Source organism: Rhinopithecus roxellana, chromosome 13, assembly GCF_007565055.1.
Source record: "Rhinopithecus roxellana isolate Shanxi Qingling chromosome 13, ASM756505v1, whole genome shotgun sequence".
Lineage (NCBI taxonomy): Eukaryota > Metazoa > Chordata > Mammalia > Primates > Cercopithecidae > Rhinopithecus > Rhinopithecus roxellana.
This window is the reverse complement of record NC_044561.1, coordinates 107,460,721-107,484,938: the sequence shown is the minus strand read 5'-3', so window position 1 is coordinate 107,484,938 and position 24,218 is coordinate 107,460,721. Positions and strand designations below refer to the sequence as shown.

At 45.3% G+C, this 24,218-nt stretch overlaps 1 protein-coding gene and 1 non-coding gene across 5 annotated transcripts in view; both read left to right on the top strand.

The window, feature by feature from the left end:
- EDEM2 (ER degradation enhancing alpha-mannosidase like protein 2) overlaps positions 1-17,895 on the top strand; it is a 34,011-nt gene extending 16,116 nt beyond the window's left edge. For 3 of the 4 annotated variants that reach the window (XM_010386526.1, XM_030914904.1, XM_030914903.1), the window contains 5 exons: positions 63-204; positions 5,979-6,103; positions 8,348-8,492; positions 14,300-14,421; positions 17,327-17,895. In XM_010386526.1, coding sequence (XP_010384828.1) covers positions 63-204; positions 5,979-6,103; positions 8,348-8,492; positions 14,300-14,421; positions 17,327-17,827 — 1,035 coding nt within the window. In that variant the 3' untranslated portion in view covers positions 17,828-17,895. The remainder of the gene's footprint in view (positions 1-62; positions 205-5,978; positions 6,104-8,347; positions 8,493-14,299; positions 14,422-17,326) is intronic. The other variant, XM_030914905.1, reaches the window with a different exon arrangement.
- LOC115893046 lies at positions 16,058-16,129 on the top strand. Its single transcript, XR_004053002.1, has one exon. It is a non-coding gene; the product is annotated as a small nucleolar RNA SNORD56 (small nucleolar RNA).
- Positions 17,896-24,218: the final 6,323 nt, after the last annotated feature.

The window sequence follows — 24,218 nt, the reverse complement described above, 5'->3', positions numbered from 1 at the left end:
GAGTAGATCCTTCTTTGGCCATCAGCCTTCCCCTTGGGACCGTGTGTCTTTCTCTCTCTCAGGTCGGCAACCACATTGATGTGCTCACTGGCAAGTGGGTGGCCCAGGACGCAGGCATTGGGGCTGGCGTGGACTCCTACTTTGAGTACTTGGTGAAAGGAGCCATCCTGCTTCAGGATAAGAAGCTCATGGCCATGTTCCTAGGTAAAAAGGGCAGAGTAAGGGAACTTTTCCCCTGATTTTTCTTGTTGATGTGTGATTTGTTTAAAAACGTTTTTTTGTTTGTTTGTTTGTTTGTTTTTGAGACAAGAGTCTTGCTGTGTCTCCCAGGCTGGAGTGCAGTGGCACAATCTAGGCTCACTGCAACCTCTGCCTCCCAGGTTCCAGTGATTCTTGTGCCTCAGCCTCCTGAATAGCTGGGACTACAGGCGCACACCATCACACCCAGCTAATTTTTGAATTGTTATAGAAATGGGGTTTCACCATGTTGGCTAGGCTGGTCTTAAACTCCAGACCTCAGGTGATCTGCCTGCCTTGGCCTCCCAAACTGCTGGGATTACAGGTGTGAGCCACCATGCCCGGCCTGAGTGCCTGCAGATTCAGTTCTGAATTCAGAGTCATTATGGACTTACACTGCCTACTTCATGCCCACTACACCACTTCATGCCTTCTTGCAAAAGCCACCTGAAGCATGCTGCATTCTGTGTATGTAGCCCTGTATTTCTTATCTCCTGGCCATTGCACATGGCATCTTCTTTGCCTAGAATGTCTTTTTTCCTGTCTTCCTGTGTCCAAATTCTTTTCACCCTTCAAAGCCTAACTTAAATGTCACCTTGCCCAGGAAGTAGCTTGATCCTTCTTCAGAATTTAGGACCTTTAGCATCTTTCTTGCAGTTAGCTCTTATCAACAGTTACAGCTCTACTAATTGAATGCAGAATCCATGCCTTATTCATCTTGTGTTTCTCACAGTGCTTTACATGTGGTAGGTAATAGATTAATCTCTGTTGAATAAATACATCTTACCCTCCAGGCCCTTAGACACTAGCAATATTGAGGAATTGTTGAGCACCTAATTACTATTACTATTATAGCTACAGTAGTCCCCTGTTATCCACAGCTTTGATTTCCATGGTTTCATTTATCCACGGTCAACTACAGTCTGAAAATAAGTGAGTACAATCAGATAAGGTATTTTGAGGCTGAGTGCAGTGGCTTACGCCTGTAATCCCAGTGCTTTGGAAGTGAGGATTGCTTGAGGCCAGGAGTTTGAGACCAGCCTGGGCAATATAACAAGACTCCCTCTCTTTAAAAAAAAAAAAAAAGGTATTTTGAGACACCAAATTTACATAATTTCTTTTTTTTTCTGTCTCTTACCAAAGAGACAAATTCACATAACGTCTATACAATATTTTGTTATCGTTGTTCTGTTTTTTTTTTTTTGGAGACGGAGTCTCGCTCTGTCACCCAAACTGGAGTGCAGTGGCCGGATCTCAGCTCACTGCAAGCTCCGCCTTTCGGGCTCACGCCATTCTCCTGCCTCAGCCTCCCGAGTAGCTGGGACTACAGGCGCCCGCCACCTCGCCCAGCTAGTTTTTTGTGTTTTTTTTAGTAGAGACAGGGTTTCACCATGTTAGCCAGGATGGTCTCGATCTCCTGACTTTGTGATCTGCCCATCTCGGCCTCCCAAAGTGCTGGGATTACAGGCTTGAGCCACCGCGCCCGGCCTCATTGTTCTGTTTTATTATTAGTTATTGTTAATCTCTTCCCATGCCTAATTTATAAATTAAACTTTTTCGGCTGGGCACAGTGGCTCGTGTCTTTAATCCCAGCGCTTTAGGAGGCTGAGGCAAGAGAATTGCTTGACCCCAGAAGATCGAGATCAGCCTGGGCAACATGGTGAGACCTTGTCTCTACAAAAAAATTTTAAAAAATTAGCTGGACGTGGTGGTGTGTGCCTGTAGTCCCAGCTACTTGGGAGACTGAAGTGAAGGATTGCTTGACCCTGGGAGGTTGAGGGTGTAGTGAGCCATGATCATACCACTGCACTTCAGCCTGGGTGGCAGACTAAGACCCTATCTCAAAAATAAATTTTTTTTTTTTTTTTTTGAGACTGAGTCTCACTCTGTCGCCCGGGCTGGAGTGCAGTGGCCGGATCTCAGCTCACTGCAAGCTCCGCCTCCCGGGTTTTACACCATTCTCCTGCCTCAGCCTCCGGAGTAGCTGGGACTGCAGGCGCCCGCCACCTCGCCCGGCTAGTTTTTTGTATTTTTTAGTAGAGACGGGGTTTCACCGTGTTACCCAGGATGGTCTCGATCTCCTGACCTCTGATCCGCCCGTCTCGGCCTCCCAAAGTGCTGGGATTACAGGCTTGAGCCACCGCGCCCGGCCAAAAATAAAAATTTTTAAAAATTTAATGAAGTAAGCTTTCTCATAGATGTGTATGTATAGGAAAACAGTAGTCACGCGTTGCTTAATGACAGGGATATATTCTGAGAATTGCATCGTTAGGTGATTCATCATTTTGCAAACATCATAGGCTGTACTTCAGCAAACCTAGATGGTGTAGCCAACTACACACCTAGTCTATATAGTGTAGCCTATTGCTCCTAGTCTACAAACCTGTACAGCATGTTACTCTCCTGAATACTATAGATAATTGTAATAGAATGATAAGTATTTATGTATCTAAACATAGAAAAAGTGCAGTACAAATACAGTATAAAAGATAAAAAATGGTACATCTGTATAGGGCACTTAACCATGAATGAAGTTTATAGGACAGGAAGTTGCTCTGGTTGAGTCCGTGAGTGGTGAGTGAACGTCAAGGTCTAGGACATTACACTGTTGTAAACTTTATAAATACTGTACACTTAGGCTACACTAAATTTATTTACATTTTTTTTTCTTTCTCCAATAATAAATTCTTTTTTTTTTTTTTTTTTTGAGATAGAGTCTCGCTCTGTTGCCTAGGCTGGAGTGCAGTGGCATGATCTTGGTTTACTGCAACCTCTGCTTCCCCAGTTCAGGTGATTCTCCTGCCTCAGCCTGCTGAGTAGCTGGGATTACAGGTGCCCACCACCATGCCTGCCTAATTTTTTTTTTCTTTTAGAGACAGAGTCTCACTGTGTTACCCAGGCTGGAGTGCAGTCCCGCGATCTTGGCTCCCTGCAATCTCCGCCTCCTGGGTTCTAGCAATTCTCCTGCCTCAGCCTCCCGAGTAGCTAGGATTACAAGTGCACGCTGCCACGCCCAGCTAATTTTTTGTATTTTAGTAGAGACGGAGTTTCACCATGTTACCCAGGCTGGTCTTGAACTCCTGAGCTCAGGCAGTCCACCCGCCTCAGCCTCCCAAAGTGCTAGGATTACAGGCATGAGCCACCGTGCCTGGCCTAAAATTTGTATTTTTAGTAGAGACGGATAGGATTTCACCATGTTGTCCAGACTGGTCACGAACTGCTGACCTCGGGTGATCACCCGCCTCGGCCTCCTAATGTGCTGGGATTACAAGCGTGAGCCACCATGCCTGTCCTCCAATAATAAATTAACATTAGATTACTGTAACTTTTTTACTTTGTAAACTTTAAAATTTTTAAAAACTTTTTGACTCATTTATAATAACGCTTAGCTTAAAACACATTGTACAGCTATACAAAAATATTTTCTTTATATCCTTATTCTCTAAGCTTTTTTCTATTTTTATTTTTTTATTTTGTTTTTACCTTTTATACTTTTTTGTTAAAAACTAAGCTACAAGCACACATTAGCCTAGGCCAACACGGGGTCAGGATCATCAATATCACTGTCTTCCACTTCCCCATGTTATCCTGCTAGAAGGTCTTCAGGGGCAGTAACACTCACAGAGCTGTTATCTCAGATGATAACAATGCCTTTGGAATTCCTCCAAGGACCTGCCTGAAGCTGTTTCACAGTTGACTTTTTTTTTTCTTTTTGAGACGGAATTTCGCTTCTGTTGCCAATGCTGGAGTGAAATGGTGCTATCTCGGCTCACTGCAACCTCCACCTCCTGGGTTCAATTCTCCTGTGATTCTCCTATCTTGGCCTCCTGAGCAGCTGGGATTACAGGGGCCTACCACTATACTTGGCTAATTTTTGGTATTTTTAGTAGAGATGGGGTTTCACCATGTTGGCCAGGCTGGTCTCAAACTCCTGACCTCAGGTGATCCACTTGCCTCGGCCTCCCGAAGTGTTGGGATTACAGCCGTGAACCACCACACCCGGCTGACCTTTTTTATCTAAGTGGAAGGAATACTCTAATGAGAATAGTATGGTAGATACATAAGCGAGGAAATAGTTATTATCAAATATCATGTACTGTACATAATTGTATGTGTTATACTTTTATGACTGGCAGCACAGTAGGTTTGTTTACACCAATATCACCACAAACAAGTGAGTAATGCATTACATTATAAAATTACAACAGCTGTGATATCTTTAGGCTGTGGTGATTTTTCACCTCTATTATAATCTTATAGGACCACCACCATCTCTACAGTTCAGTGTTGACCAACATGTTGTTATATGGCACATGACTGTATATAGAGTTTATATAGTACTATCCATGGTTTCAGACATCCACTAAGGGCCTTAGAACGTATTCTCCTCAAATAAGGGGGGACTACTCTACTCATTTATTCAACAAATATTTATTGAATACCATGGATGTGCCAAGCATTGTGCCAAGCTCTGAACATGGACTGTTTCGTATAATCCTTACAACTCCTGTTTGAGATTATCTTATTTATTTGCATGTATATTTGATACTTTGTTCATTCAGAAAATATTTATTGCTGATTGTACTAGTGTGGGAGATTCTGCAGTAAACAAAGCAAAGTCCCAGACCTCATGGATTTACAATCTAGGGGAGAGATATAAGGGATAAATTCAAGTTCCCACTAGAATGTAAGTTCTCTGAGGGCTGGATTTTGTCTTGTTTACAAACTCATAGGTGCCTGGTACCTGGTAGGTGCTCAGCGAATGTTTGTTGTGTCAATAAATGACTGAAAAGTCTCACAGATACTTAACATTACTGTTTTAGTCCATTTTCATGCTACTGATAAAGACATACTCGAGACTGGGTAATTTATAAAGAAAAAGAGGTTTAATCAACTCATAGTTCCACATGGCTGGGGAGGCCTCACAATCATGGCGGAAGTCGAAAGGCACATCTTACATGGCGGCAGGCAAGAGAGAATGAGAGCCAAGTGAAAGGGGAAACCCCTTATAAAACCGTCAGATCTCGTAAGACTTATTCACTACCATGAGAAAAGTATGGAGGAAACGGCCCCCATGATTCGGTTATCTCCCGCAAGGTCCCTTCCACAACACATGAGAATTATGGGAGCTACAATTCAAGATGAGATTTAGATGGGGACACAGCCAAACCATATCAATTACTCCCCCCTGCTTTTTTGTTTAAAGATGGAGTTTCACTCTTGTTGCCCAGGCTGGAGTGCAATGGTATGATCTTGGTTCACGGCAACCTCTGCCTCCCAGGTTCAAGCAATTCTCCTGCCTCAGCCTCCCAAGTAGCTGAGATGACAGGCATGCACCACCACACCCTGCTAATTTTGTATTTTTAGTAGAGACAGGGTTTCTCCATGTTAGTCAGGCTGATATTGAACTCCCTACCTCAGGTGATCTGCCCGCCTCGGCCTCCTAAAGTGCTGGGATTATAGGTTTGAGCCACCGTGCCTGGCCTCCTCACTTTATAGATCATAAGGCTGAGACTTAAAAGGGAAAAACCCACCCCAGGTCATGGTTAGCAATGTGGTAGAGCTGGAGCTGGAATTTGAGCTGGAAGTTTGACTCCAGAATCCATGCTCTTTTCTAGCCTGCTTGTCTCATTGCATCCTGGTGCTCTTTCCAAAGTGGAAGTCCTCACTTCCGTTGTCCAGGTCTGCCTTTTGTCTCCCTAATCACTCATATGTCCATTATCCCATCTCTCCCATTGCAGAGTATAACAAAGCCATCCGGAACTACACCCGCTTCGATGACTGGTACCTTTGGGTGCAGATGTACAAGGGGACTGTGTCCATGCCAGTCTTCCAGTCCTTGGAGGCCTACTGGCCTGGTCTTCAGGTAGGAATGATCAAAGAATGTGATCATCTTTCTATGGGTCTGGCAAAGCAAGCTCATTCTGATGTATAAGTCAAATAAGGTTCTTTGTTAGTTGCTTGAGTACTTTTTTTTGGAGGGACAGGTTGAGGATGGAAGAGAGACCTAGAGTGAATTAGATAGATTTAGAGTTCTGCCAAAGTAAGTGTCAGGAACTGAGCTTCCAGTTTGCCATGGAACGTTGTGGTACTTAAAAGTCGACAGTGCGTTTCCAGTCTGGGCAGGGATGGCCATTGGCAGCAGCTGTTTCTCCACTGGGCGTTTCTGTCCAATCTCATTCTTGACAGTGGGCCTGAGAAAGGGCAGGAAGCAGCTCATGCCGCTCTGCCATCTCGTTATTTTCTCATTACATGGTCTGGTAGAGTTGCAGCTGGAAGGATCTTAGAGCTTATCTAATCTGCCTCACTTTGCTGTTCCAAAATAGTACATGTACCAAAATGTTTTTATAATCTACGTTTTTGAAAGTTTTAAGAAAAAGTAGTCCCACCTGGGCAACATAGTGAGACCTCATCTCTACAAAAAATAAAAAATTAGCCGAGCGTGGTGGCACATGCCTGTAGTCCCAGCTACTCAGGAGACTGCAGTGGAAGGATTGCTTGAACTGTGAAGATCAAGTCTGCAGTGAGCCATGATCATATCACTGCAGCCTGGGTGACAGAGTGAGACCCTGTCTCAAAAAAAAAAAAAAAAATGACCACCAGGTTTCTATCCAGAATAACCAGGTAGACATTGTGTCATTTACCAAGAAGGGAAAAAGGCCAGAGTAAGGAGGCAACTTTGTGGGAATGTAAGGGAACCAAGAATTTTGTTTAGGAAATGACAAGTTTGTTCTGTCCATGAGACATCCAGTGGAGACGTCAAGGTCAGTTGCTTCCCTGTGAGATTACATTAGTAGTAATGGCTACTTAGCAATAGCAGGTAAAATTATAAATGCATGTATCCTTTGACCCAGTGATCCTAATTCTGAAAATGTATCTCACACATAACACTTTACATCTGTTTGATGTGACATATATGCAGAATTATTTATTGCCACATTAGTTGTTGGAACCAATTCAAATAAAAATATTTGAAAACCAAATTTCTGTATCTAAAAATATGGAGATAATTAATATCCCTGTTAATAAGGAACCAAAGGCTATTTTTTAGTGTGGGGAAAATAACATATACTCATGCATGTAGAAACTCTGGAAGATTATACAAGAAACTTATAATGGTTATCTGAAGCCAGGCAGGATGGGTCGTGGTTGTAATCCCAGCACTTTGGGAGACTGAGGTAGGAGGATCACTTGAGCCCAGGAGTTTGAGGCCAGCCTGGGCAACAAAGTGAGACCCCCATCTCTATGTAAAATAAGAAAATTAGCCAGGAGTTGTGGTGTGCACCTGTGGTCCCAACTACATGGGAGACTGAGGTGAGAGGATCTCTCTTTTTTTTTTTTTTTTGACAGAGTCTTGCTCAGTCGCCCAGGCTGGAATGCAGTGGCGCAATCTTGGCTCACTGCAAGTGCCGCCTCCCGGGGTTCACACTATTCTCCTGCCTCAGCCTCCTGAGTAGCTGGGACTTCAGGCGCCCGCCACCATGCCCAGCTAATTTTTTTGTATTTTTAGTAGAGATGGGGTTTCACTGCGTTAGCCAGGATGATCTCGATCTCCTGACCTCATGATCCACCTGCCTCGGCCTCCCAAAGTGCTGGGATTACAGGTGTGAGCCACCGCGCCCGGCCGAGGTGAGAGGATCTCTTGAGCCCAGGAGCTGAAGGCTGTAATGAACCATGACTGTGCCACTGCACTCCCACCTGGGTGACAGAGCAAGACCCTGTCTCAAAAACAAAAACAAAAATGGTTATCTTTTGGGGGTGTGGTGATGGGAGTGAGACTTAGCACAAACTTTTCTCTATTCTTAGACTTTTGAACTGGCTGGCTGAATTCCAAAACTGTTAGTAGCTGACAGTGACTCTGAAGATTTAGGGACTTAACATACAATCTCTGTTCCTTCCAACAATGTATAAGATAGGTGGTGTATGTTAGTCTTATAGATGAGGCTTGGAGAAGTCCAGTGCCTGGCTCAGCACCACACTGAGTAACTGGCAGACTCGGATTGATTCAAGGCCTTTTTGGCCCTACAGATTTTACTTTGTCTTTTCCTAAGGTTGTCTGTAGGGTTTCATGCCTGTTGTCTACCTGCCTAATAGCCACTTTCTCTCACAGAGCCTCATTGGAGACATTGACAATGCCATGAGGACCTTCCTCAACTACTACACCGTATGGAAGCAGTTTGGGGGGCTCCCGGAATTCTACAACATTCCTCAGGGATACACAGTGGAGAAGCGAGAGGGCTACCCACTTCGGCCAGGTGAGCAGGCTCTCTAGCTTGTCATCTGCCCGCAGGCTCTGGTTGCTGAAACCCCAAATCCCCTCTACAAGGCTCCATGCTCCACAACTGCCCACAAGTTCATTTTTTTCCATCTGTTCCTTCCAGTGGCTCTGGGCGGTTTTCTTCCTAGGAGTTAATTATCCCCATGTTTTCAGATACGGAAACTGAGGCCTAGTGGGATGAAATGGCTCGCCTCTGGTTCTTAAGTGTAGGAGCTAGGCCTGGAACCCAAGACTCCTAACTAAATTGCAAGCTCTTTCTTTTTTCTTTTTATTTTTTTGAGATGGAGTTTTGCTCTTGTTGCCCAGGCTGGAGTGCAATGGCGTGATCTTGGCTCACTGCAACCTCTGCCTCCTGGGTTCCAGCGATTCTCCTGCCTCAGTCTCCTTGAGTAGCTGGGATTACAGGCATGAGCCACCATGCCCAGCTAATTTTGTATTTTTAGTAAAGACGGGGTTTCACCATGTTGGTCAGGCTGGTCTTGAACTCCCAACCTCAGGTGATCCACCCACGTTGGCCTCCCAAAGTGCTGGGATTACAGATATGAGCCACCGCGACTGGCCCAGTATACTCTTTCAAATCAGGAAATGAGTGAGAAGGAAAAGGCCAAGGTTGACTCCTTTTGAGCTCCTGCCATCAGGAGTTCAGAAGTGTAGGCAAACTTTCTAAATGCATGGGTCAGATAAATTATGCTTATGTGTATGGAATGTTATAACTGTGGCACGGACCTTAGGAATTACCTAGTCTCTTCCACCTCCCTATTTGCAGCTCAGAATCAAGCAAAGGACTATATTTGAGACACTCTCTTAGGTTCCTTTCTAGCGCTGATGTCCTCTGATTCACTTCAGGGAAGCTGAAAATTGTGAGGAGGGGAAGAAAAAGGGGGACAAAGGAAGGAAGCTTAGTCAGCACGCATAGTCATCCCCCACCCCAAAATAGGCTATGAGCCCATTGTCTTAGACACTTCCCACTTTCCCACCTGAATTGCCTTTCAGCCATGGGACAGGCCTTCCTAGTGGCTTCTGCTTCTGCTGCCTTCTTCTACCTCATTTCCTTCCTCTTCTAACTCAAATGATTATGTGGGAGGTGTAGAGGGTTCCAGGAGAGGGAATAAAGAGCTAATTAGTCACTTTTGACTCCTTAGAGGCCACTGCTACTGATGTTTCCCATGCATTCATTCTCATGGCATGTTTTTAAAACAAGAAACTCAGCCGGGCGTGGTGGCTCACGCCTGTAATCCCAGCACTTTGGGAGGCCAAGGCAGGTGGATCACCTGAAGTCAGGAGTTTGAGACCAGTCTGGCCAACATGATGAAACCCCATCTCGACTAAAAATACAAAATTAGCCGGGCATGGTGGCGTGCGCCTGTAATCTCAACTACTTGGGAGGCTGAGACAGTAGAATCACTTGAACCCAGGAGGTGGAAGTTGCGGTGAGCCAAGATCATGCCATTGCACTCCAGCCTGGGCAAAAAAGAGCAAAACTCCATCTCAAAATAAATAAATAAATACATTATAAAAATAAGAAGCTCTGAGAAGGTATCATATCTAGTGTTTGTTACCAACAGATAAAGATCAGGGTTTGGGACTAAATGTAAGACATAGGCTTGCACAATCCTAGAGGGAACTTGAGAGTTGTTCTAATTGGAATCTTCCTAATATGGCCCTGTCAAGTGGTTATCTAGTTTTTGCTTAGTTTCCATGAGTGACAAGTGACAAGGAGCCTGCTACTTAACAGAGGCAACCTTGCTCCATTTGCAGGACAGCCTGGCAGGAAGGCATTCATGGAAAGTAAGATACTCCTGGCCAGATGAAGTGGCTCATGCCTGTAATCCCAGCACTCTGGAAAGATAAGGCAGGAGGATCACTTAAGCCCAGGAGTTCAAGATTACCGTGGGCAACATAGTGAGACCTTGTCTCTATGAGAAATAAGAATAAGTTAGCCAAGAGCGGTGGTGCATGCCTGTAGTCCCATCTCAGCTACCTGGGAGGCTCGGGTGGGAGGATCACTTGAGCCCAGGAGGTCGTAGCTGCAGTGAGCCGTGATTGTGTCACTGCAGTCCAGCCTGAGGTGATGGAGTGAGACCCTGTCTCAAGAAAAAGAAAAAATATAAGGCACCACTGTCAGGAATCCAGGAGTGCCTTAATCCAGTCATCCCTCCTACCCCAAAACAATGGCAAATAGGAGATAAGGACTACTCTTTCACTGGATTTGCCAGATCCTTATACTCTCATATATGTCTCTGATCAGCAGTGTTGGAGCACAGAGCCTATCCTAAAGGCCTCTGCAGGTTTTTACTTCCCTATAAGTCCAAATCTGAACTTTGGGCTGTCACCTTCCTCTAGAGCAGGGATCCCCAACCCCCAGGCTATGGACTGATATGAGTCCATGGCCTGTTAGAAACCAGGCCGCACAGCAGGAGGTGAGCGGCGTGTGAGCAAGCGAAGCTTCATCTGTATTTGCAGCCGCTCCTCATCGCTCACATTGCTGCCTGAGCTCCGCCTCCTGTCAGATCCGTGGCAGCATTAGATGCTTATAGGACCACGAACCCTATTGTGAACTGCGTATGTGAGGGATCTAGGTTGTGTGCTCCTTATGAGAAGCTGATGCCTGATGATCTCTCGCTATCTCCCATCACCCCCAGATGGGGCTGTCTAGTTGCAGGAAAACAAGCTCAGGGCTCCCACTGATTCTATATTATGGTGGATTGTGTAATTATTTCATTATATATTACAACGTAATAATATAAATAAAGTACACAATAAATGTGATATGCATGAATTATCCCAAAACCATTCCCTACAACCCCAGTTCATGGAAAAATTGTCTTCCACGAAACTGATCCCTGATGCCAAAACAGTTGCGGACCACTGCTCGACAGAGCTGGCCAGATGCACAGGAAAGTAAAGCAATAACTAATATGCTTAGGAGGCCCACATGTGAGGAGAGAAGCGCAATGGCTGGTCATGAGGGCACTGGCCCCACCAGCTGCTAGAAACAGAAGAGGGCTGGGTGCAGTGGCTCACACCTGTAATCCCAGCACTTTGGGAGGCCAAGGCAGGTGGATCAACTGAGGTCGGGTGTTCGAGACCAGCCTGACCAATATGGCGAAACCCCATCTCTACTAAAAATACAAAAATTAGCTGGACGTGGTGGCATGTGCCTGTAGTCCCAGCTACTCAGGAGGCTGAGACAGGAGAAGTGCTTGAACCTGGGAGGCGGAGGTTACAGTGAGCAAGATCGTGCCATTGCACTCTAGCCTGGGTAACAGCAAAACTCGCTCTCAAAAAAAATAAAAGAAGAAGAAGCGCAAAAAAGAAGCAGAAGAGGAGGCCTCCCATGAGAGCACTGTCTTTTCTGCCTTTGAACACACAGAATGTGTTCATCTGGTAGTGAGTGTACCTTAGTCTGTGCCTTAGAATATGAGCAATTAGATTAGCAATTGTCTAGAGGCCTGTGAGGAGAGAGCAGGAGGAGGAAGTTAAGAGAGAACTGGGGAGATAGGCAGAGACCTTTTCTCTAAAATAAGAACTAGAGGTTGGGTGCAGTGACTCACGCCTGTTATCTCAACACTTCAGGAAGCCAAGGCGGGCGGATGACTTGAGGTCAGGAGTTTGAGACCAGCCTGGCCAACATGGCGAAACCCTGTCTCCACTAAAAATACAAAAATGAGTCAGGCCTGGTGGTGCATGCCTGTAATCCCAGCTACTCGGGAGGTTGAGGCATGAGAATCCCTTGAACCCAGGAGGCAGAGTTGCAGTGAGCGGAGATCACGCCATGGCATTCCAGCCTGGGTGACAGAGCAAGACTCTGTCTCAAAAAATAATTAATTAAATAAAATAAGAACTAGAGTTTGCAGCAATAAGCCAAAAGGGAGAGAAGCACTGATCAAGCCCAGGTGGAAACAGGACAGGAGAAGGTCGGGGAGATGATGGTATAGAAAGGGGACAGGGATTCTTCTCTCTCTTAGAAAAGATGGATGAAGGCCGGGCACGGTGGCTCAAGCCTGTAATCCCAGCACTTTGGGAGGCCGAGATGGGCGGATCACGAGGTCAGATCGAGACCATCCTGGCTAACATGGTGAAACCCCGTCTCTACTTAAAAAAATACAAAAAACTAACCGGGCGAGGTGGCAGGCACCTGTAGTCCCATCTACTTGGGAGGCTGAGGCAGGAGAATGGCGTAAACCCGGGAGGCGGAGCTTGCAGTGAGCTGAGATCCAGTCACTGTGCTCCAGCCTGGGCGACAGAGCAAGACTCCGTCTCAAAAAAAAAAAAAAATATAGAAAAGATGGATGAAGTAGAAAAACATATTGAGCTGAGGCCACCCTTGAAGTCAACTCTGCAATAGTTCTTCAGGTATTTGAAAGCAATAAACACTTTTTTTTGGATTTCCTTTTCTCTAGAATAAATATTCTCATCTGGACCCACTCCTGTTGGCTAATATTCATCTCGAGATAGAGCTCGTGTCTTAACATCAAATTCCAGTTGTGGCATAGAATTGGGCAAGACAAAACATCACTTTCTTCTGGGCACAGTGAACTGATGACCACATCTTTGTTAGAATGATGGTTTGGTGGTTTATTTTATTTTTTGTTTTTTTATTTTTTTAGATAAGGTCTTACTCTTGTCACCCAGGCTGGAATGCCGCAGTGGCTTAATCATGGCTCACTGCAGCCTCAAACTCCTGGGCTCAAGTGATCCTCCTACCTCAGCCTCCTGAGTAGCTAGGACTACAGGTGCATGCCACACCCAGCTAATTATTTTTATCTTTTGTAGAGACAAGATCTCGCTATGTTGCCCAGGCTGGTCTCAAACTCCTGGGCTCAAACTATCCTCTTACCTTGGATTCCCAAAGCACTGGGATTACAGGCATGAGCTACCATGCCTGGTCTGCTCTTGGATATCTCAGGCTTTTCTTTTGACCTATCCTATCTCAGAAAGAGCCTTATGATGCCAGGTTCTTACTCTTTTTTTTTTTGAGACGGAGTCTTGCTCTGTTGCTCAGGCTGGAGTGCAGTGGTGTGATCTCGGCTCACTGCAACCTCCACCTCCCAGGTTCACGCCATTCTCCTGCCTCAGCCTCCTGAGTAGCTGGGATCACAGGTGCCTGCCACCATGCCCGGCTAATTTTTTGTGTTTTTAGTAGAGACGGAGTTTCACCGTGTTAGCCAGGATGGTCTCAATCTCCTGACCTCATGATCCCCCTGCCTCGGCCTCCCAAAGTGCTGGGATTATAGACATGAGCCACCGCACCCGGCCCCTTACTCTTCTTTTGCATTTTAGAATTAGGTTAGACTCTGAGTGACAGGAAAAAAAAAACAGTAGCTTAATTAGGATAGAAATTTATTTCTCCCTCACGTTTTGGGCTTATATGGCTCGCCATGGTGTCCTTAATCCCACATAGCTGTTAGAATAGTTGTTAGTGTTGGCAGCCAGGCAGCCTGTGCTTAGCTAAAGTTAGGAATCCTGCTACTAAGGAGGAAGCGGGGAACAGATATTGGGAAATAGGCAACAATCTCTGCCACCTTCTCTACCCCAGAACCTGGCCACCTTTCTCTTCTTGGGGTGGGAGTCACTGGTCAGCTTTAATGCTGGTCTCCACTGAGCTTCAAGCTTTGGGTATACTGGCTCTGAAACTCAGCGTTGGATGAGGTATCCTGTGTTCCTACTAGTTGGGGCCTTATGGACAAGATATGGAGGGGAGTAGTCCCTCACTGCCCTAAGAGGCCCCAGGCCATCTCTGTGCAGCCACTGAGTGAGGAGGGTCTACTTTGGACTTTGCAGAACTTATTGAAAGCGCAATGTACCTCTACCGTGCCACGGGGGATCCCACTCTCCTAGAACTCGGAAGAGATGCTGTGGAATCCATTGAAAAAATCAGCAAGGTGGAGTGCGGATTTGCAACAGTAAGTGTTTCCATGGCCCCAAGACTGGGAAGAGTCTCCTCTTGCTGCTAAGAAGCCTCTTTAAGGGTAGAGCTTTGGGAGTTCTGATATATCAGCACTAGAAGAGACCTTGGAGATATACATAATGCTTGTATTTTACAGATGGCAAGACCAAAGAACAGAGAAACTTAAGTGCCTTGCTAAAGATCTCACAGCTAGTAGAGGTAGAGCTAGGATTAGTTCCTTGGGATCTTGACCCAGGCCCTTGGCATTTCCTCCCACAGCAGAGATCCTTGATCTGTTTGAGTAGGTGACATTGAAAAGGTGAGTTTAGCGAAAAGTTTTGTGAGACACTAAAATAGATTTTAAGGGGAATCCAGAGTCCCATTGTCTTTCACATGTCAGGCACTCTCTAGGCCCAAGGGTTATAGCAGAGGCCCTGCTCTCATGGAGCTTACGTTTTAATGAGAAAAAACCATGAATATGTATCAGGTAGACAGAAGGCCAGTGTGGCTGGAGTGGAGCAAGCAAGGAGAAATGTGGGAAGAGATAAGGTCCCAGAGGTAGGCAGGGGCTAGATCACATAGGCCTTTGTGTAAGCCACAGGAAAGAGTTTGGATTTTTTTCTACTTGGAATGTGAAGCCTTGGTAGGATTTACAGCAGAGTAATGACATGATCTGATTTGTACTTTAGAAAGATCGCTCTGGCTGCACTGTGGAGAATAGATTGAAAGGGTTGAAGGTGAGAGCCATCTCACATCCATACAAGACCCAAGCAGGCAAGATATAAATACAGATGTAGAAGAAAATAGTCTGGAAGAAAATTCCCCGAAAAGCCTACAGAGTTGGTGTTGGAGTATGGAATTCAAAACAACAACAAAACACTTATTTTGCAAAATTTTTTAATGTGATTATATTCTCTAAGTAAAATGTAGATACGTGTAGGGGAAGAGAGAAGACCTACATGTGGAAGGGAAAAAATAAACCCCTGATATGATTTGGCTTCTAATATGCTGTATTATGTGAAAAACCAAAATGATAAGCCCACTGGGGCCTTCCTAGGAATGCTGGGCTCCTTTCCATAAACATGAAGCCCTTTGGAGGTCTTCCATGGTGAATGATGGGAACAGGCATCTGACCTTTGTCAAACAGGGCAAGGAAATAATAGTCTTGATACATCAAGACCATATTTGAGTCATTTTTTTTTTTTTTTTTTTTTTTTCTTTTTGAGACGGAGTCTTGCTCTGCCGCCCAGGCTGGAGTGCAGTGGCCGGCTCTCAGCTCACTGCAAGCTCCGCCTCCCGGGTTCACGCCATTCTCCTGTCTCAGCCTCCTGAGTAGCTGGGACTACAGGCGCCCGCCTCGTCGCCCGGCTAGGTTTTGTATTTTTTAGTAGAGACGGGGTTTCACCGTATTAGCCAGGATGGTCTCGATCTCCTGACCTCGTGATCTGCCCGTCTCGGCCTCCCAAAGTGCTGGGATTACAGGCTTGAGCCACCGCGCCCGGCCTTGAGTCATATTTTTAAATGTAAGAGTTCACTGAGAATGTTTTGTTTAGAAGTACTACTAATTCTGAGAAGTTAAAATAAATATTTGTAGCAAGTAATCTTAGTCATCCATTCCTGAACACTCAATTGAAATTCTCTAAGACTCCTTACTAAAACAATGTCAATAGTTTTCATCAACAGCAGTTGAACCTAGTAAGTTTCGATACTTTGGGTCTGAGTGACCCCTTATTAGTTGCTTACAAAAACTTGGTAATTGGCCAGGCGCAGTAGCTCAGGCCTGTAATCCCAGCACTTTCGGAGGCCAAGGCGGGTGGATCACAAGGTCAGGAGTTCAAGACCAACCTGGCCAACATGGTGAAACCGCGTCTCTACTAAAAATCCAAAAAAAAAATTAACCGGGTGTGGTGGCATGTGCCTGTAATCCCAGCTACTCTGGAGGCTGAGACAGGAGAATTGCTTGAACCCGGGAGGCGGATGTTACAGTGAGCTGAGACTGTGTCATTGCACTCCAGCCTGGGCGACAGAGTGAAACTCCATCTGAAAAAAAATAAAAAAATAAAAAAACTTGGTAATCATCTGAATGCCCTTCCAGGGAGGATTAGCTAAGTAAATGGTGATCCATTTTCTCGATGGAGTACTATGCCATCATTAAAAGAGACAATTAGCTCTATGTTTATAGTCACAAAACAGTGGGATAAAGGGGATAGGAGATTGTCATGTCATAGAGGAAGGTTAGTGGAGACATTTGTGGTGAGGAAGCATTTGAGCAGAGACCTGAAGGAAGGGAGGGAACAAGCTATGGGGGAAACTGGAGGCAGAGTGCTCCAGGCAGAAAGAACCACAGATGCAAAGAGCCCGAGGCAGGAGGGTGCTGTGCTAGCTCAGGATAGAAAGTCAGCAGCTGGAGCTCTTAGAGTGGTAAGAGGTGAGGGCAGGGAGGGAACAGGGGCCAGGTCATGACTTCCATTTTTATCCTGCATGAAATGGAGGGTTCACAGAAAGTTTTGAGTAGAGAATTGACGGGAAGATTTATGCTATACATATACTGTAGGGGCTGGGCGTGTGTCTCACGCCTGTCATCCTGGTACTTTGGGAGGCCAAGGTAGGAGGAGTTGCTTGAACCCAGGGATTTGAGACCAGCCTGGGCAACATGGTGTGAGACTCTGTCCCTATTTTTTAAAATAGTGTGTATATATAAACTGCAGAGGTAAGGATGGAGGCTGGAAGCCCATTTGGAAGCTGACGTGATAATCCAGGTGAGATGACGGTGGCTTGGGAAAGAGTGAAGTTCTGAAAAGTTTAGTGATTTGCTCCCAGGCCCTCAGCTGCTTTGTGGCAGAACAAGAGTTCTGAAGGAATTGCCTGACCCTTACCAAATTGTGATGGTATTCAACTTGCTTCCTTCTCCCACGTGTCAGATCAAAGATCTGCGAGACCACAAGCTGGACAACCGCATGGAGTCATTCTTCCTGGCCGAGACTGTGAAATACCTCTACCTCCTGTTTGACCCAACCAACTTCATCCACAATAATGGGTCCACCTTTGACACGGTGATCACTCCCTATGGGGAGTGCATCCTGGGGGCTGGGGGGTACATCTTCAACACAGAAGCTCACCCCATCGACCCTGCTGCCCTGCACTGCTGCCAGAGGCTGAAGGAAGAGCAGTGGGAGGTGGAGGACTTAATGAGGGAATTCTACTCTCTCAAACGCAACAGGTCGAAATTTCAGAAAAAGACTATGAGTTCGGGGCCATGGGAACCCCCAACAAGGCCAGGAATACTCCTCTCACCTGAAAACCATGACCAGGCAAGGGAGAGGAAGCCTGCCAAACAGAAGGTCCCCCTTCTCAGCTGCCCCAGTCAGCCCTTCACCTCCAAGTTGGCATTACTGGGACAGGTTTTCCTTGACTCCTCATAACCACTGGATAATTTTTTAATTTTTATTTTTTTGAGACTAAACTATAATAAATTGCTTTTGGGTATCATGTTTTGGTTATCACGTTTTATATATTGGGCTATTTCATGAGATTTCATTCAAAGATTGGTGGCTATGGGCAATTGTGAACCTAGTTAATTTTCTCATGCAGCTGGAGAAAAGGCTAAATGCAATTAGCTGGCTCCAAAGATCCCAGGGGTTGATAGTTGAATCTCCCTTCCTTTTCTGGTGTCTTTGAGGAAAGTGTTGTCATAAATATATTTCTTTGTTAGTTCTTGCTCCAACATGTGCTTCTTACTTTTTTTTTTTTTTTTTTTTTTTTTTTGAGACAGAGCCTCGCTCTGTCACTCAGGCTGGAATGCAGTGGCGTGATCTTGGCTCACTGCAACCTCCACCTCCCAGGTTCAAGCAATTCTCCAGCCTCAGCCTCCTGAGTAACTGGGGCTACAGGTATGCGCCACTGCATCTGGCTAAATTTTTTTTTTTTTTATTTTTAGTAGAGATGGGGTTTCACCATGTTGGCCAGACTGGTCTCGAACTCCTGACCTCAGGTGATCCACCGGCCTCAGCCTCCCAAAGTGCTGGGATTATGAGCGTGAGCCACCATGACTGGCTGCTTCTTACTCTTTAGTTGACTCATCTATCCACCTGTCCTTCCAAGCAACAAAGATTTATTAAGCACCCTTTTTCTTTTGAGACAGGGTCTCCCTCTGTCACCCAGGTTGGAATGTAGTGGCATGATCATGGCTCACTGCAGCCTCGACCTCCCAGGCTCAAGTGATCCTCCCATCTCAACCTCTGGAGTAGCTGGGACCACAGACACACACCACTATAATTTGCCTGATTTTTTAAAAAAATTTTTGTAGAGACAGGGTCTCCCTATGTTGCCCAGGCTGATCTCAAACTCCTGGGCTCAAACAATCCCCCCGCCTCAGCCTCCTGAGAAATTGGGATTACAGGCTTGAGCCATGGGGTTGGGCAGGCACCTTTGTGTGCCAGCCCCAGCCCCAGAGGTTCAGCAGCAAACAAGGCAAACAGTTTTTATTCTTGTAAAACTAAATTTCTAGCAGAAAGAAATAATCTAGTAAATAGATAAAACAACATTGTGATTGGTTCCATGAAGAAAACAGGGGGCTGTGCTAGAAAATAATGGGGAAAGATAAGCTGCTTTAAATGGGGGGGGGGGGTTGGAAAAAGCCTCCCTGAGGAGGTGAACTTTTAATTATGTAAAATTTTATTTCTTTTTTAAATTTTATTTTCTTATAATTTTAATTTTTTCATTTTACATTTTTATAAACGTTAGAGATGGGGTCTTGCTTTGTTGCCCAGGGTGGTCTTGAATTTATAAACATTAGAGATGGGGTCTTGCTTTGTTGCCTAGGGTGGTGGGCTCAAGCAATCCTCCCACCTCAGCCTCCCAAAGTGCTGGGATTACAGGCATGAGCCACTGTGCCTGGCCGTAAAGTTTTTTTTTGATACAGGGTCTCACCCTGTTGCCCAGTCTGGAGTGCAGTGGCGCAATCACGGTTCACTGCAAGCCCTGCAATCCCTGACCTCCTGGGCTCAAGTGATCCTCCCACCTTAGCCTCCTGAGTAGCAGGGACAACAGGAGCATGCCACCATGCCTGGCTAATTTTCCTAAATTTTGTATTTTTTGTTGAGATGGGGTTTTACCACGTTGCCCAGGCTGGTCTCAAAATCCTAAGCTCAAGCAGTCTGCCCACCTTGGCCTCTCAAAGTGAGCCACCATGCCTGGCCAGGCTGTACTATTTTATTTTATTTTATTATTTTTATTTTATATTATTTTTTAGTATTTTTCTTATTTATTTGGAGACAGGATCTCACTCACCCCCTGGCTGGAATGCAGTGGCATGATCTGAGCTCACTGAAGCCTCCACCTCCCAGGCTCAGGCGATCATCCCACCTCAGCCTCCCAGGTAGCTGGGACCACAGGTGTGTGCCACCAAGCCTGGCTAAGTAAAATTTTAAATACACAAAAGTGGAGAGAACAGGACACCCATCCCTTGTGTGCTCATCCCTTGTGTGCTCACCAGTTTCAACAAACTAGCTTCAAAGATGATGAACTCATGGCCAACCTTATTTCATTTATAGCTACACTGGATTAGGATTCCAAACATTTTATTCCTAAAAGTATTTCAGAATGCATCCCCAAAGCCCACCTGTAAAAATCAATCATTATTCTTTGATATCCTCTCCAATGTTCAAAATGTTTTGTTTCATAACTTTGTATTATAGGTTGTTTGTATCAGGACCCACATAGGGTTAATTTATATATTTGAAATTAGATGATATATCTCTGAAGTGTCTTTTAATTCACAGAAATTCTTTCCCTCTCCTTCCCTCCCTCCCTTCCCACTCCTCCCACTGCAGTTTGTTTGTTGAAGACAACAGTTGTATGTCCTGTAGATTTCCCATATTATGGATTTTGTTAATTGCATCTCTGAGGTATTTATAATATAACTGTTTTTTAAAGTTGATGTTAAGATCTAGAGGCATCATCAGATTTGAATTTTTACTTTTGTTTTTATTTTTATTTGTATATTTATTTATTTTGAGACAGCGTCTCACCCTGTCACCCAGTGGGGTGATCACAGTTCACTGCAGCCTCACGGGCACAAGTGATTCTCCCACCTCAGCCTCCCGAATAGCTGGGACTACGGGTCCACGCCATTGCCTGGCTAATTTTTAAATTTTTTGTTTAGATGGGGTCTCGCTATGTTGCCTAGGCTGGTGTTTTTATTTTTCGAGAATGGTTCATAAGCACTGTTGTTTCTTTTGGTCAAGAGACACATCATGTCTGCTTGTCTATTACTAACAGCCATTTGTTGATCATTGCTTAGATCTATAATTAGACTAGACTATTTCTCTTTTTTTTGAGATGAAGTTTTGCTCTTGTTGCCCAGGCTTCAGTGCAATGGCTTGATCTCGGCTCACTGTAACCTCCACCTCCCAGGTTCATGCAATTCTCCTGCCTCAGCCTCCCAAGTAGCTGGGATTACACACGTGCGACACCACACCCAGCTAATTTTGTATTTTTAGTAAAGACAGGGTTTCGCCATGTTGGTCAGGCTGGTCTCGAACTCCTGACCTCAGGTGATCCACCCGCCTTGGCCTCCCAAAGTGCTGGGATTACAGGCGTGAGCCACCGCACCCAGCCGAGGCTAGACTGCTTCTCTAAAGAAAGACTTCCTCTCGTCAACTATTTGGGTTCCTTGAGGTAGAGTTCATTCAGGAAAGGCAGGATAAATATTTGATTCTTAATTTTTATTTTTTATTTTCCAGAATAATGCATCGTTTTCCTAACATCCTCCAATGGTGACAATGAAGTTTTGTTTTTTAAGTATTGTGAACCCTTGGATTTAAACTCATTTGATGGTTTTCAGTTCATTGAAATTATTTTTCTTATCAGAGCTCAGATTGTCCCATTTTTGGTCAGTGGAAGCTGCTTTTCAAGTTAGCCCTGAGTCCTGTTAACACAACCCCAATAGTCTTTGATAGTGTCCTGCTTTCTGGTATTACAAGATGTTCCAAGCTCAACTGATCCTGTTCCTATCCCAGCCCTGAATCAACTGTTTCTCTAAATAGCTCAGGAGGTGACTTTTAACCAGGAATTTGTCTGGCTTTATCTGCCAACTTCATCTTTGCTCATGAACCTTGGCTAATTCAGCTGCTGATCATTTTCTTCGGTACCATGGCAAACCTCTGGCTACCTTGATAGGCAGGGATACACCTCTTGCCCTCTCTTCTATTACTTTGCCTCAAATAGAGACCCAGGCCCACACATAATTCCCCATAACATAGACGAGAACTGCTATAACTTTGAAGAAATCTTGACTGAAAGTTGAGGCACAATGGAAGGAAATTACATCATTTACTAGCTAACAGCTACTATTAGCTATGACTACTCTTAGAACCACAGTCCACTTCATTATTCAGGCTTCTTTGGGCCAAGACCAGCTCATCCCCACACCCAGGGATGCCCTTGATCATCAGTCAACACCCCAGATTCCAGACCAGACCAGAGAGTGGAAAGAAAGTCCCTTCCTAAACCCCACTCTTCCCTAACTTAGAAAGTTGTACTTTTCTATAAATTCGTTGGCATGAAGTTGTCCTGTCTGTTTTGTTCTTTTTTTTTTTTTTTTTTCTTTGAGAAAAGGTCTCGCTCTGTTGCCCAGGCTGGAGTGCAGTGGCATGATCAGGACTCACTGCAACCTTGACCTCTCACACTCAAGCAGTCCTCCTGCCTCAGCCTTCCAAGTAGCTGGAACTCCAGGTATGCACCATCACATCTGGCTAATTAAAAATTTTTTGTGTGTGGAGACAGGGTTTTGCCATGTTGCCCAGGGTGGTCTCAAATTCCTGGCATCCAAATGATCCTCCTGATTTAGCCTCCCAAGGTGCTGGGATTACAGGTGTGAGCCCCCATGCTTGGCCTGTTTTTTAATATTGTCTATGCCTTCTCTTTTTCTTGATTAGTCTTGCCAGAGATTTCTTATTTTCTCTTTTTTGAAGAACAAACTTGGGACTGACTTGTTGCTATCAAGCGTATGTTTGTCTATTGTGCTAATTTCTGCTTTGATCTTATTTCCTTTCTTCTACTTTCTTTGAGTCTGCTGGGATTGCTTATCACTGTGGCATAAGCTAGTGTGTAGGATATCTTCCATTTCCCCCTGTGGATGTACTTTTCACCCTTTTTCTTTTTTTTTTTTTTTTTTGAGACGGAGTCTCGCTCTGTCACCCAGGCTGGAGTGCGGTGGCGCGATCTCCACTCACTGCAAGCTCCGCCTCCCGGGTTCACGCCATTCTCCTGCCTCAGCCTCCCGAGTAGCTGGGACTACAGGCGCCCGCCACCGCACCCAGCTAATTTTTGTATTTTTAGTAGAGACGGGGTTTCACTGTGTTAGTCAGGATGGTCTCGATCTCCTGACCTCGTGATCCGCCCGTCTGGGCCTCCCAAAGTGCTGGGATTACAGGCGTGAGCCACCGCGCCCGGCCTCTTTTCACCCTTTTTCACCCTATTTTTTGCCCCAAGAAATTCATTGTCCTCTGTTCTTGTGGTCTGGTATGAGCTACAGTAATGGGCTCATTCTTCCTGGCTTCCAGCTGGGTCCATCCAACAGGGAGCCCAGACAGGAGATTGGTGAAAGGGAGTGGAATGAGTTCAAGGGCGTTTATCCCTCTGGCTCCCTTCTTGCAGGGTTTGCTTCAGGCTGGCTACATCTCTCAGTCGAAAGGTATCATTTCTGACTGGGCATGGTGGCTCACACCTATAATCCCAACACTCTGGGAGGCAGAAATGGGAGGATTGCTTGAGCCCATGAGTTCAAGACCAGCCTGGGCAACATAGTGAGACCCCATCTCTCTGTATATATGTATAAAAAGAATATCCTTGGCCGGGCGTGGTGGCTCACACCTGTAATCCCAGCACTTTGGGAGGCTGAGGCGGGCAGATCACAAGGTCAGGAGATCGAGACCATCCTGGCTAACACAGTGAAACCCTGTCTCTGCTAAAAATACAAAAAATTAGCTGGGCGTGGTGGCGGGCGCCTGTAGTCCCAGTTACTCCGGAGGCTGAGACAGGAGAATGGCGTGAACCTGGGAGGCGGAGCTCGCAGTGAGCCGAGATTGCGCCACTGCACTCCAGCCTGGGCGATGAGCAAGACTCCATCTCAAAAAAAAAAAAAAAAATATCCTTTTGATGAGTTCATGTCCTTTGTAGGGACATGGATGAAGCTGGAAACCATCATTCTGAGCAAACTATCGCAAGGACAGAAAACCAAACACTGTATGTTCTCACTCATAGGTGGGAATTGAACAATGAGAACACTTGGACACAGGGTGGGGAACATCACACACCAGGGCCTGTGGTGGGGTGAGGGTATGGGGGAGGGATAGCATTAGGATAAATACCTAATGTAAATGATGAGTTAATGGGTGCAGCAAACCAACATGGCACATGTATACATATGTAACAAACCTGCACGTTGTGCACATGTACCCTAGAACTTAAAGTATAATAATAAAAAAAAGAGTATCATTTATCCCAAGGTGCCCATCTCTATGCAACTTTTTATTTTCAAGCGGTGGTTAATTTTATGTGTCAAACTGGCTGGACCACTGGGTACTCCAATATTTGGTCAAACATTATTCTGAGTATTTCTGCAAGGGTATTTTTGGATGAGATGAACATTTTAATTGGTGAAGATTGCCCTCTATAATGTGGGTGGGCCTCATTCAATTAGCTGGAGCCTGAAGAGAACGAAGACACGGCCTCTCCCTTACATGAGAGGGAATTCTCTAGCAGCCCACTCTGGGACTTCATCGGTGCCACTGGCTCTCCTGGGTTCCAAAC